At 48.0% G+C, this 14,513-nt stretch overlaps 1 protein-coding gene across 2 annotated transcripts in view; it reads left to right on the top strand.

The window, feature by feature from the left end:
• Positions 1–14,513, top strand: part of LOC119979096 (protein outspread-like) — a 295,919-nt gene that overhangs the window by 243,104 nt on the left and 38,302 nt on the right. For both annotated transcript variants that reach the window (XM_038821092.1, XM_038821093.1), the window contains exons 14-15: positions 2,587–3,142; positions 14,306–14,422. In XM_038821092.1, the coding sequence (XP_038677020.1) occupies positions 2,587–3,142; positions 14,306–14,422 (673 nt within the window). The remainder of the gene's footprint in view (positions 1–2,586; positions 3,143–14,305; positions 14,423–14,513) is intronic.

The raw sequence follows: 14,513 nt of genomic DNA, 5'->3' as shown, positions 1-14,513 counted from the left end.
AAACAAAACAAAAACACGAAGCTCCATTATCTACCGCAAAATTAATATAATGAGCTGCAGTCACCCTCACCACACTGCTTCCATTAGCTAACTCTTTGGCTAACAGGGCGCTTCCGCCCAGAGTGAAGTAAAATGCTGACAGAAAAAGAACCCAAAGTATAAAATCCACATAATAGATAGTATTCCAACAGGGAGCAATATATCTTCACAACAGTTATAGCAAATAGAACAACACCCCCCATAGAATTAAACCCCCCCCCCACCCAAATCCAATTTACAAAATATTAAATCCACACTGAAACATGGAAATGCTAACAAAACAACTGGTTTTCCTGGGCATATCCCTGATGTAGCCACCTTAGTGCCTTAAATAAGTGGGATTTTGAATCGAAATACTCCCAGAAACTGGGCAAAAAGGGCTAAAAAAAACCATACCCTAGCGGGAGCCACCTTGTGTGTGTCTTCCTCTTCTATACTGTCTCCAGAAGTTGTCCAAATTCTACATCGTAATAATACTTTGGATTAAGTAGCCTCTTCTAAATTTCCCATTTACTTTATGAGTGGCTATCGTGTTTTTGACCTCTATTTTGGATTTTTCTCCGAGGGAAAACATCTTTCTGCTCCAACTTTTTCAAATCTATTCAATTTGTGAATATATTCACTCAAGAAAAAGATAATATTGTGGAGGAGAATGCTGAGACCCAGGCTATTAGAATAGATGGCATTGAGGTGCGTAGGGAAGAAGTGTTGGCAATTCTGGACAAGGTGAAAATAGATAAGTCCCCGGGGCCGGATGGGATTTATCCTAGGATTCTCTGGGAAGCCAGGGAAGAGATTGCTGAGCCTTTGGCTTTGATTTTTAGGTCATCATTGGCTACAGGAATAGTGCCAGAGGACTGGAGGATAGCAAATGTGGTCCCTTTGTTCAAGAAGGGGAGTAGAGATAACCCCGGTAACTATAGGCCGGTGAGCCTAACGTCTGTGGTGGGTAAAGTCTTGGAGAGGATTATAAAAGATACGATTTATAATCATCTAGATAGGAATAATATGATTAGGGACAGTCAGCATGGTTTTGTGAAGGGTAGGTCATGCCTCACAAACCTTATCGAGTTCTTTGAGAAGGTGACTGAACAGGTAGACGAGGGTAGAGCAGTTGATGTGGTGTATATGGATTTCAGTAAAGCGTTTGATAAGGTTCCCCACGGTCGTCTATTGCAGAAAATACGGAGGCTGGGGATTGAGGGTGATTTAGAGATGTGGATCAGAAATTGGCTAGTTGAAAGAAGACAGAGAGTGGTAGTTTATGGGAAATGTTCAGAATGGAGTTCAGTTACGAGTGGCGTACCACAAGGATCTGTTCTGGGGCCGTTGCTGTTTGTCATTTTTATAAATGACCTAGAGGAGGGCGCAGAAGGATGGGTGAGTAAATTTGCAGACGACACTAAAGTCGGTGGAGTTGTAGACAGTGCGGAAGGATGTTGCAGGTTACAGAGGGACATAGATAAGCTGCAGAGCTGGGCTGAGAGGTGGCAAATGGAGTTTAATGTGGAGAAGTGTGAGGTGATTCACTTTGGAAAGAATAACAGAAATGCGGAATATTTGGCTAATGATAAAATTCTTGGTAGTGTGGATGAGCAGAGGGATCTCGGTGTCCATGTACATAGATCCCTGAAAGTTGCCACCCAGGTTGATAGGGTTGTGAAGAAGGCCTATGGTGTGTTGGCCTTTATTGGTAGAGGGATTGAGTTCCGGAGCCATGAGGTCATGTTGCAGTTGTACAAAACTCTAGTACGGCCGCATTTGGAGTATTGCGTACAGTTCTGGTCGCCTCATTATAGGAAGGACGTGGAAGCTTTGGAACGGGTGCAGAGGAGATTTACCAGGATGTTGCCTGGTATGGAGGGAAAATCTTATGAGGAAAGGCTGATGGACTTGAGGTTGTTTTCGTTAGAGAGAAGAAGGTTAAGAGGTGACTTAATAGAGGCATACAAAATGATCAGAGGGTTAGATAGGGTGGACAGCGAGAGCCTTCTCCCGCGGATGGAGGTGGCTAGCACGAGGGGACATAGCCTTAAATTGAGGGGTAATAGATATAGGACAGAGGTCAGAGGTGGGTTTTTTACGCAAAGAGTGGTGAGGCCGTGGAATGCCCTACCTGCAACAGTAGTGAACATGCCAACATTGAGGGCATTTAAAAATTTATTGGATAAGCATATGGATGATAAGGGCATAGTGTAGGTTAGATGGCCTTTAGATTTTTTCCATGTCGGTGCAACATCGAGGGCCGAAGGGCCTGTACTGCGCTGTATCGTTCTATATAAACTAACAAAATTGATGAACAGGAAAAGATCAACTGCTCCATTAAACTCATCCCACATTCTGATGACCAGAGCATCACAACTGGACTTACCTTTCCTTCCCCTCCTCCCCACAGCCAAGTAATCTCATGGATGAAAATAATCAAAAATGAGATTCAAAGGAGCAAAAGGCATTCTAGACGAGCATTGCTATAAATCACTGGGGATATGAGCATAAGTGTGTAATCGACTGATGGCTGTAATTTCTTTCTCCTTTGCTTTCTCACAGGAACATCGCTGAGGAGAAGCTGAAAGTAAGAACTCTGTTTGAAGGTGCATCAGTGAATGGCGAAAAAACAGCAAAAACCTCGATGGATGGAGCTGGTTTAGAAGCTGAGCAGAAGAAAAGCAGGGCCCGCGAGCGTAGAAAAGAAGGGCGCTCAAGAACGTTTGACTGGGCAGAATTTCGTCCCGCACAACAGCGGCCCAATGCAGGATATGGTCACAGACCTACTTCCCTGTACCTTAGGACCATGACTAATTCTGAAACAGACCCTCAGGAATTAGAAAGGGACCGTGCACGGCGGCGAGAGGAGAGACGTAAACGATTCGAGACAACTGATGTTTCTTTTTCCCTGGGTTACAATGATGTGAACAGGATGGAGGTGGATGGGACCACCATATCCCCGGGAGATAAAAACGTTGATGTTGAAATCGAGCATAGATGGCAGCAGGTGGAATGTACTCCACTGCGGGAGGAGAAACAAGTTCCTATCCTCACTACACCGACCTCCAGTGAAGGAAGACCTCCTGCCCAGGACATGGCATTAATGTTGGACAAGAAGGTAAGGACTGACCAATCATGTATGACTTTGTAGCTGATTTTTCAATTATTCGTGGAAACGGTGAGTATTTAAATATGTAGAATTAGAATAATATTCCATCCTTATTAATGTCTTAGAATGTAAGAAAGCTTTGAAAAAAGGACATCTCTAACCTTCTCAGTCCTAACTCTCAAGTTTCTCTAAATAATCCAAGTCCCTTTACTTCTAATATCTTACTGAATCTTCACTATATTTCTTTAATTGCTTTAGATCTTCCCCTGTAAGGTACCAAAAATTGTACGTAATATCCCAACTGCTGTCTAATTAAGGTTTTTCTGCAAGTTCAATCTTACTTGCTTGCTTTTATACTCTCTTCGTCTGGAGAAATTAAGGATATAATGGCCTTATCTGCTTCTGCTGCTCCATTTAATGTCCTGTGTAGGAAACTACAGGAAAAAGTCCCTGATTCCATTTAAAATGTTACCATTTCGGGTCTACTTTCTTACTCTACTTTGACATCCAAAATATATAATTTCACATTTTCTGCAATGAATTGCTTACATGATCTTTCGCAATCTTATGTCACAGTTTTGCCATATCCCCAATTCACATTTTCAGCAAATTTTGTTACCCTTTCCCCAGTTCGTAAGCTTTTATAATTTCTGCACGCATTAAGTAAGAACATCTCCAACACTGATCTCAATGAAATGCTACTAACCAAATCTTCCTTTTTTCCCTATACTTGATTTCTGTCCTTCTGGCTGTTCCTACTCCACACTTCTAATTAACTTCCCATTTTGGTCTTAATTCTTTATAGTCATGGGTTGTTCTATCCACGCAGCTCACTTGTCCACCACTGTCCCAAAAACCTTAATCCTTCCTTCTCGCACTACTTTTCTAGCCATTCATTTGCCTTTGTAATCTGGTGGCATTGCACAGATAATACAGCTTAAATCTAAATATTTTGACAGCCTGCTTTTCCATCTAACTTCTATATCCCAAACTGAAGGGCCTCAGTCATAGAATTTCTACAGTGCAGAAGGAGGCCATTCAGCTCATCGAATCTTCACCGACCCTTCTGAAAGAACACCGTACCTATGCCCACTCCCCTGCCCCATCCCCGTGACCCATTAACTCCAAATAACCTGGACAGCCCTGGACGCTAGGGGGCAATTTAGCATGGGGGCAATCCACCTAACCTGCACATCTTTGGACTGTGGGAGGAAACTGGAGCCCCCGCAGGAAGCCCACTCAGACAGTGAGAATGTGAAACTCCATACAGTCATCCAAGGCCGGAATTGAACCCTGTCCCTGGCACTGTGAGGCAGCAGTGCTAACCACTGTGCCATTGAACCACAACTTCTATAACCTGTCCATATGCTCACTGGGGGGTGACTTTTAGTCTGCATTGGCCATGCGCAGGATCAGCAGCGCGGGCAGAAAATCCAGTGAAAATCGGAAAAGGCGATTCTCGCAGGAGAAATTGCATTTTCCGGTTTCCCCTGCCCCTCCTCAGCAACGTCCCGAGATTTACACCCACAAAGGGTGTGAACCTCATTTCGATAGGTTTTCAGCAATTTCTATGTTATTAGTGGCCTCCCTCCGCCACAGGCTCCCCCGCAGTAAATATTCATACAACAGGTTTGTACAGATGATAAACAGTTGAAGCGGTCCCTCCGGGGAGTGCTGCGATAATTAAAGCCCACGGGTGGATAGAGGGACATGCTATTTTTTTAATAAACAATTTTAATGAGTTATTTTTGGCATTACAAACAACAACAATATAAAAAACAATGTACAAAGAACAATAAACCTAGTGCAAGCACTGACTCCCATCCCCCCCAAGACCCGCCAAATTGACCCCCTAACCCCCCCCCCCGCTGACGATTAATTCACCGTGCAGCAGTCGATGAACGGTTACCACCTCCGGGCAAACCCTAACACTGACCCTCTCAAGGCGAACTTAATCTCTAGGCCGAGAAAGCTCGCCATGTCAGTTAGCCAGGTCTCCGACTTCTAGCTAGCAGTATCCGTCTCCGGGCTACCAGGGAAGCAAAGGCCAGAACATCTGCCTCTTTCTCCTCCTGGATCTTCCGGCACCCCCAAAAATCGCCACCCTGGACTCATTGCCATCCTTGTTTTCAATACTCTGGACATGACGTCCGCGAATCCCTGCCAATATCCCCTAAGTTTTGGACACGCCCAGAATACGTGAACATGGTTCGCTGGTCCTCCCGCACACTTTACACACCTGTCCTCCACCCCAAAGAATCTGCTCATTCGGGCCGCTGTCATGTGGGACCGGTGGACCACCTTGAATTGGATCAAGCTGAGCCTGGCACATGTTGCGGTCGTGTTGACTCTGCTCAATGTGTCTGCCCATAAGCCATCCTCCATCCCATCGCCAAGCTCCTCCTCCCACTTACGCTTCAGCTCTATGCTCTGCGTCTTCTCCGCTCCCATGAGTTCTTTGTAGATGTCCGAGACACTCCCCTCTCCCACCCATCCTCTAGACACTACCCTATCCTGGATCCCCCTTAGTGGCAGGAGTGGGAAAGATGATACCTGCCTATGCAGAAAGTCCCGCACCTATAAATATCTAAATTTGTTTCCCCTTGCCAATCCAAACTTCTCCTTCAGCGCCCTCAAGCTAGGGAATCTCCCCTCTAAAAACAGGTCCCCCCCCATCCTCTCAATTCCCTCCCTTCGCCATACTCGGAACCCCCCCCCCCCCCATCCAAGCTCCCTGGGGCAAACTGGTGATTGTCACATATTGGGGACCAAACCGATGCTCCCACTGCTCCAACGTACCTCCTCTACTGACCCCAGATTCTCAGGGTCGCCACAACTATGGGGCTAGTGGAGTACCTTGCCGGCGGGAGCGGCAGAGGTGCCGTTATCAACGCCCCCAGACTGGTGCACCTACATGAAGCTGCCTCCATCCGCTCCCAAACCGACCCCGCCTTCACCACCCACTTCCTTATCATGGCTATGTTAGCCGCCCAGTAATAATTACTGAAATTCGGCAGCGCAAGCACCCCCTCCCCTTCGCTCACCTCCTCATCCGCCAACAGCCCCACCTCCAAGCGCCACAACGGGCGCTGGTCCCTCTCCTCCCCCAGCTCTAAGTCTACCCAATGCGGGGCGTGATCCGAAATGGCTATCGCTGAGTACTCGGTATCCTCTACTCTCGCAGTTAGTGCCCTACTCATGACAAAGAAGTCGATCCGGGAATAGGCCTTATGAACGTGCGAGAAGAATGAAAATTCCCTTGCCCCCGGCCTTGCAAATCTCCAAGGGTCCACCCCTCCCATCTGGTCCATGAACCCCCTCAGCACTTTAGCCGCCGGCGGCCTCCTACCCGTCCGAGACCTGGAGCGATCCAGTGCCGGATCCAACACCGTGTTAAATCCCCCCCCCATTATTAGGCCCCCCACTTCCAAGTCCGGGATCCGACCCAACATACGCCGCATAAAGCCCGCATTGTCCCAATTCGGGGCATACACGTTGACCAGCATCTCCCCTTGCAGCTTACCACTCACCATTACGTACCTACCGCCATTGTCTGTTACAATGCTCGGCGCCTCGAACGACACCCTCTTTCCCACCAAGATCGCCACCCCCCGATTTTTGGCATCCAGCCCTGAATGGAACACCTGGCCTACCCACCCCTTCCTCAGTGTTACCTGGCCCACCACCTTCAGGTGTGTCTCCTGGAGCATTACCACATCCGCCTTCAGGTGCGCGAACACCCGCGCCCGTTTAAACGGCCCATTCAGTCCCCTTACATTCCAGATTATCAGCCGGATCGGGGGCTGCCCGCCCCCCTCCCCCGCCGACTAGCCATGACCCCTCCTCGGCCAGCTACATGCATGGCCCGTTCCCCACGGCGGCTGACCCCCGTCCCGACCCCCTCGACTTGCTCCAGCTCCCCCTTGATCATACCAGCAGCAACCCGGTTCCCCCAGCTAGGACCCCTCCTAGCTGCGTTGCTCCCCCCATTGCACTCCCATAAGTCAGCTGACTCCTGATCCCGGCCACTCCCGCCTCTCCTTCGACTCCTCTCATTGTGGGACTTCCCCCCCCCCCCGCCCTCCATTATCCACCAGCAGGTCCCGCTTCAATATTAACAAAATAGTGGCCTGTGACATCGTCAGGGGCAGCACTCCTCTGTCCCTTGCCTCATTGAAAACCTTGACCAGCAACGGTCCTAAAATCCCCGAGAACTTTTATCGAACTCCACCGGGTATCCGTCCGGCCCCGGGGCTTTGCCCGACTGCATTGCCTTCAACTACTCCACAATTTCCTCGGCTCTAATCGGGGCCACAGCTCATCCACCAGCTCCCTACCCACCCATGGGAAGGTCAGTCTGTCCAAAAAGCGTCTCATCCCCTCCGGCCCCGTGGGGGAGTTCCGAGCAATAGGGCCTACTGTAAAAGTCCCTGAACGCCCTTTTTAGCCCTGCCGACTCCCCTACCAAGTTCCCATCACCATCAAACACCCTCTCTATTTCCCTGGCCGCCTCCCTCTTCCTAAGCTGCTGTGCATCATTCTTCTGGCCTTCACCCCATGTTCGTAAAACGCCCCCCTCGCCTTTGTAAGGTTCTCCACTGCCTTACCTATGCACAACACCCCGAACTCGACCTGCAGCTTCCTATGTTCCATTAAGAGCTCCGCCCCCGGGGTCACCGTATACCTCCTGTCTATCTGTAAGATCTCCTTAACCAGTCAGTCCGTTTCTGCCCTATCCGTCCTGTCCCTATGACCCCGGATCAAAATCAGCTCCCCTCTCACCACTGCCTTCAGCGCCTCCCAGACCACCGCTGCTGGGACTTTCCCTGTGTCATTAACCTTCAGGTAATTCTGCATACACTTCCTCAGCCTCTCGCACACCGCCTCGTCCGCCAACAACCCTACATCCAACCTCCATTGTGGGCGCTGGAAACTTTCCTCACTAACCTGCAGTTCCACCCAGTGTGGGGTGTGATCCGAAATAGTGATGGCCCCGTGTTCACCACCCCTGCCAGTAAATCCCTGCTCAAAATGAAAAAGCCTATCCGGGAATAAACCTTGTGAACAAATGAACAAAAAGAAAATTCCTTCCCTGTCGGCTGCCTAAACCTCCATGGGTCGGTCCCCCAAACTGCTCCATGAACCCTATCAGTTCCTTTGCCATTGCTGGCACCCTACCCATCTTTGAACACAACCGGTCCAGGCCGGGGTCGATGACTGTATTAAAATTCCCTCCCATACCCAACTTGTGCGAGTCCAGGTCAGGTATCTTCCCCAGCAACCTCTATAAATTCCACGTCATCCCAATTTGGGGCGTACGCATTAACCAAGACAACCTTCCTCCCCTCCAGCTTACCACTAACCATGACATAATGGCCCCCCCGTCCGAGACTATACTGCCCACCTGAAATTGTACCTGCTTGATGATCAAGATCGCAACCCCTCTAGTCTTGGTGTCCAGCCCCAAATGAAAGGCCTGACTGACCCAACCCTTCCTTAGCCTGACTTGATCCGCCACTTTCAGATGTGTCTCCTGCAACATTGCCACGTCCGCCTTCAGAGCCCTCAGATGCACGAACACACATGCCCTCTTGACCGGCCCGTTCAACCCCCTAACATTCCAGGTGATCAGACTAGTTGGAGGGCACCGTGGCCCCCCTCCGCTGATTAGCCACCCCCTTTCCTGGGCCCGCCACCAGCCCATGCACCTTGCCTCCATCGGCCCGCCTCCTGGCATCCCCCACCCCTGACCTCCTCTCTGTCCCGAAACCTAAGTCCCTTCCTCGTCAGCAGAGTAACTCTTTCTCTCTCCCCCCCCCCCCACACCGGGGCGGGCCCTACTTGCAGTCCCATGAGCAGAGGATGGTGCATGTATTGGGGGGGGGGGGGGGGGGTAGGGGGGTCAACGATATTTTCGCAGTGTTGGTGGGGGTGGAATGCCAGTGATGAATGTTGGGGTTAGGGTGGAATGCCAGCGAGGATTTTGTCAGCGTGGGGCCCAATCTGAGCCCCCAATACCTTTGTGATGGGGCTGAGAGCTGTTAGGCAGCAGTAATGATCGGGGCACCTTTTAACTATGGTGCCTCAGTGTTTGTGGAGCTGCTTGCCGGCTCTGTGAGACCTTGCTCCGCCAGAGTGACAACATAAACAACGCCCACTCATTTTGTTTTCTCTAAGAGGCATAATATTTGGAGCGAAAACTGGTCTGTGCAACAGAGAGTTAGTTACACGTCGGTTTTAAGTCTGAGCCTGACACTTTGCCAAATTCTGGTAAGGTTCCACCCATCTAGTTATGTCCCTTGAATCTGGAAAGCAACTCTGCATTTGGAAATTATGTTTAATTACATAAGTGAATGCCTAGTCCTGTCATGACCTAACCTCTCATTATCACTACAGTGCAGTACTTACGTTAACCACTTGATTGCAAGTTAGTCCCGGTTAACCATTTGCTCCACAGTGCCATAGCATTCGTTGCGTTTTCCTTGCTCGATGTTGTCTGCATCCACCCCTGAATATGTATCTATCAGACTGCTGCCGACCCCTGGGAGCGTACACAACTTAGAACCATAGAATTCCTACAGTGCAGGAGGCCATTCGGCCCATCGAGTCTACACCGACCCTCTGAAAGACCATCCTACCTAGGCCCAGTCTCCCACCCTATCTCCTTAACCTCATAGCTCCAAGTAACCTGCACATCCCTGGACACTAAGCGGCAATTAGCATAGCCAATTCAGGTAACCTGCACATCTTTGTGGGAGGAAATTGTGGAAGAAACCCACGCACATACTGGGAGAAAGTGCAAACTTCACACAGACAGTCACCAAAGGCCAGAATCGAACACGGCTAACCACTGTGCCACCCCACGTCTTCCACTTGGGTTCTCCACACCCAATCCCCCACCCCCCCAAACCCACCACCACCACGACACACAGTAGATGGTGACGTATTCTTCTTCTTCTGAATCATTATTCCTTTCTACCTGCTAGGTGACCATCTCCTGCAGTGTGTGTTCTAGAATCTTCCTCCTCCCGTCCAATGCAAAACTTCTGCAACACACCCTTCTTCAGAAAATTTGAACTGGAGTGAATTTATGTGGAGGCGTGTCTTAGATCTGTGGTTATTCTGGATACTCATTCCAGAAACTCTTATAAACATACAAATTAGGAGCAGGAATAGGCCCTTGTTTCCTCAAACCTGCTCTGCCATTCAATAAGATCTGCCGCGTCCCGAATTCTCCACCCCCCCCCCCCCCCCGAGATTCGGCGGCGGCGAGAATCGCGCCGATTCTCGCAGCGATTCTCCGGCCCGTGATGGGCCGAAGTCCCACCACTGACCGGCCTCTCCCGCCGGCGTGGATTAAACCACCTACCTGTCCGGCGGGATTGGCGGCGCGGGCGGGGTCCTTGGGGGGGGGGGGCAATCTGTCCCCGGGGGGTGCCCCCACAGTGGCCTGGCCCGCGATTGGGGTCCACCGATGGGCGGGCGGGCGGGCCTGTGACGTGGGGGCACTCTTTTTCTTCCGCCTTCGCCATGGTCTTCACCATGGCGGAGGCAGAAGAGACCCCCTCCCCTGCGCATGCGCCGGTATGACGTCAGCAGCCGCTGATGCTCCGGCGCATGCGCAGACTTACGCCGGCCGGCGAAGTCCTTTTGGCCCTGGCTGGTGGGGCGCCAAAGGCAGTTCACGCCAGCCGGCGAAATGGGAACCACTCAGGCGCGGGCCTAGCCCCTCAATGTGAGGGCATGGCCCCTAAAGGTGCGGAGAATTCCGCACCTTTGGGGCGGCCAGACGCCGAAGTGGTTCACGCCACTCCGACACACCGGGACCCCCCGCCCCGCTGGGTAGGGGAGAATTCCGGCCCTGGTTCCTCCACATTCCTGCTTACCGCCTTTCACCCTCTTTGTTATCAAGAGTCTGTCTAGCTCTGCCTTAAATATATCTAGAGTTTGTCTAGCTCTGCCTTAAATATATCTAAAGGCTCTGCCTCCGACACCTTTTAAGTTCCAAAGGCTCATGTCCCTCCGTGAGAAATACATTTCTCCTCATTTGTGTCTTAAATGGGTGACCCCTGATTTTTTAAACAGTGATCCCTGGTTCTAGATTCTCCCACAAGATGAAATAAAGGGCAGCATGTTGGCACAGTGGTTAGCAGTACTGCCTCACTGCCCAAGGGACTCTGGTTCAATTCTGAGCTTGGGTGACTGCACGTGTTCACATGTCCTCCCCATGTCTGCATGGGTTTCCTCCGGGTGCTCTGGTTTCCTCCCACAAGTCCCGAAAGACGTCCTGTTGGGTGAATTGGACATTCTGAATTCTCCCTCTGTGTACCCGAACAGACGCTGGAATGTGGCGACTAGAGGCTTTTCACAGTAACTTCATTGCAGTGTTAATGTAAGCTTACTTCTGACAATAAAGATTATTATTATATCATACCTAAAATAAGGAGACCAATACTGTACACAGTAGTCCACATGTGGTCTTACCAATGCCCTGTGTAACTGAAGCTTAACCTCCCTACCTTTGTATAACATTCTATTAGTCTTAATTATTTGATGTACCTGCATACTAACCTTTTGCGATTCATGCACTAGGACACCCAGGTCCCTCTGCGTCTCAGAGCTCTACAATGTTTCACTGTTTATATGATATATTTATTTTTTATTCCTCCTGCCAAAATGGGTCATTTCTAATTTTCCCACATTACACTCCATTTGCCAGATCGTTGTCCTCTTACTTGGCCTATCTATATATCCCTTTGTTTTTAATTCTTTCATGGAATGTCGGCTGGCAAGGCTAGCATTCAATGCCCATCCCTAATTACCACTTTAACTGAGTGGCTTGCTTGGCTATTTCAGAGGGCAATTAAGAGTCAACCACAGTTGGTCTGGAGTGACATGTAGGCCAGACCGGGTAAAATCAACAGATTTCCTTCCCTAAAGGGTATTAGTGAAGCAGATGTGTTTTTACAAGAATCTCCATCGGTTTCATGGTCATCATTAGACTTTTAATTACTGATTTATATTGAATTTAAATTCAGGTGCCACGGTGGGATTGAAACCTGGGTCCCCAGAGCATTACCCTGGATCTACCTCCCCTTTGTAGCCTCCTAATGTATCGCTTCACAATTTTCCACCCTATCTTTGTGTCATCAGCAAATTTAGCAACCATACCTTTGGTCCCTTCATCCAAGTCATTGTACCAATTGTAATAAGTTAAGGCCTCAGCACTGATTTTAAATGAAAAACAATAACGTCATAGATGTTTTCAGCATGGAAGCAGACCCAGCTTGTCCATGCGCATGCCGCCCAGATTCTATCACTACGCTAGTCCCACTTGCCCGCTTTTGACCCATGTCCCTCTATACCCACCCTGCCCATGTAACTGTCTAACTTTTTTAAAGGAAAAAAATGTACCCGCCTCTACCACTGCCTCTGGCAGCTCATTCCAGATGCTCACCATCCTCTGTGTGAAATAATTTCCCCTCTCTCTCTTCTCACCTTAAACCTATGCCCCCTAGTTCTAAACTCCTCTACCTTTGGGAAAAGATGTTGACTATCTATCTTATCTCTGCTCATTATTTTAACTATCATGTTTCAACTATCTCACTCACCACTTCTTTTAAAACCCTAAGATGAAATCCATCAGAACTGGGAACTTGTCAGCCCATAGCTCTAACAATTTGCTGAATGCTACTTCCCTGTTGATTGCACTTTTCTTGAGTTCCTCCCTCCCTTCTATTTTCTGATTTACAGCTATTTCTGGGTTATTGCTTGTATCCTCTAGACTCTAGAGTGATGCAAAATACATGTTCAATTCCTCTGCCATCTGAAATGAAATGAAATGAAAATCGCTTATTGTCACAAGTAGGCTTCAAATGAAGTTACTGTGAAAAGCCCCTAGTCGCCACATTCCGGCGCCTGTTCGGGGAGGCTGGTGTTAATTCCCCAGCCTCACTTTCATTGGACAAAATCTCACTTTGTTACCTCTTCTTTTTCATATATCTATAGAAACCTTTACTATTTGGTTTTATGTTTCTCACTGGGTTTCTCTTGTACTCTTAAGAGTTCCTTATTAATCGTTTAGTAATTCTTTGTTGTTTTTTTGTATTCTATCCAATTCTGACATGCCACCCATCTTTGTACAATTATATGCTTTTTCTTTAAGTTTGATACTATATTTTCACTCTTTTTAGTTAATCTCAGATGGTGAGCCACTTATTGGATACTACTCCATGCTATGGAATGTTTCCTTCTCTTAGTACATTCATATTCTGTGTATTCTGAATATCCCCTTAAATGCCCGCCGCTATATCTCTATGAATCTTAATTGCCAGTCAACTTTAGCTATCTCTGCTTTCATGCCCTTTTAATTGCCCTAATTTAAGTTTAAAATACTAGTCTTGGACCCACTCTTCTTTCCCTCAAACTGAATGTAAAATTCAATCATATAATGTTTGCTGGTACTCAGAGGCACCTTCACAATGAGATCATGAATTAATCCTAGCTCGTTGCCTGATAACAGCCTGCTCACTGGTAGGCTCCAGAATGTAATAGTCTAAGAAACTATCCTGAAAATATTCTAGGATTTCCTCATCTTGGCTACATTTGTCCATCTGATTTTTCTAGTTAATATAGATTATCTCATCTTGTGATATCAGTTCTGTATAATACTGGTTTCCACTGACTCACTGCAGTACATTGATTCAAAAGAACTCAGAAATAATTAAAAATAATTTCAATCTAGCAACTCTTTAATTCTGAACTCCAGTTCAGACCAATCTTCACTTTGCTGGGTGCCTGCAACCCAACTACCTCTTGTTTTGAGATGATATATATAAGCTGTACATCCAACCGTCAGTTGCTATGCAGAAACTTAGTTGCTTTGTTTTACAAATTCAGTCCCCTTCTATCTCAATGTTCAAGCCAGTTCCCCATCCTCAGCAAACTTTCACTCTGTCAGCCTCTGGACATTGTAACTTTGTATTCTTTATCTAGTTCCTTCATAAAGAGGTATAATTCCTTTCCCAGTTATTTAACCTCTAAGAGTCTAGTGTCTCTATAAAAAAAAGTTATTCTGTTCAGTAACTCCTCAGTAATTCTTGTTCCCAATCATCTATTCTCCCTTTAGGAAGCTGAAACTGTTTCATTGAGTTGTGCTTTTTATCTCCACAGTTGGAGCAGTCTCATCAGGAGGTCTTCAGGTTGCATGAACAAAACAAAGAGTTGCAGGGACAGCTGAGGGCGGCTCTGGAGAGGAAACACAATGCCCGGGATGGTTATATTCTTCAGGTAAGCAAAAGGATTGTCATTATGCTTCATCACTCTGGACTGTAATCAATCACATTGGGCTTGTTAATAATAAATTCTGTCCTCACCAGCT

The sequence above is a fragment of the Scyliorhinus canicula genome, chromosome 15 (assembly GCF_902713615.1).
Source record: "Scyliorhinus canicula chromosome 15, sScyCan1.1, whole genome shotgun sequence".
In the NCBI taxonomy this organism is placed as follows: domain Eukaryota; kingdom Metazoa; phylum Chordata; class Chondrichthyes; order Carcharhiniformes; family Scyliorhinidae; genus Scyliorhinus; species Scyliorhinus canicula.
The sequence above is the reverse complement of the archived record's forward strand: the minus strand, read 5'-3'. Positions and strand labels throughout refer to the sequence as shown.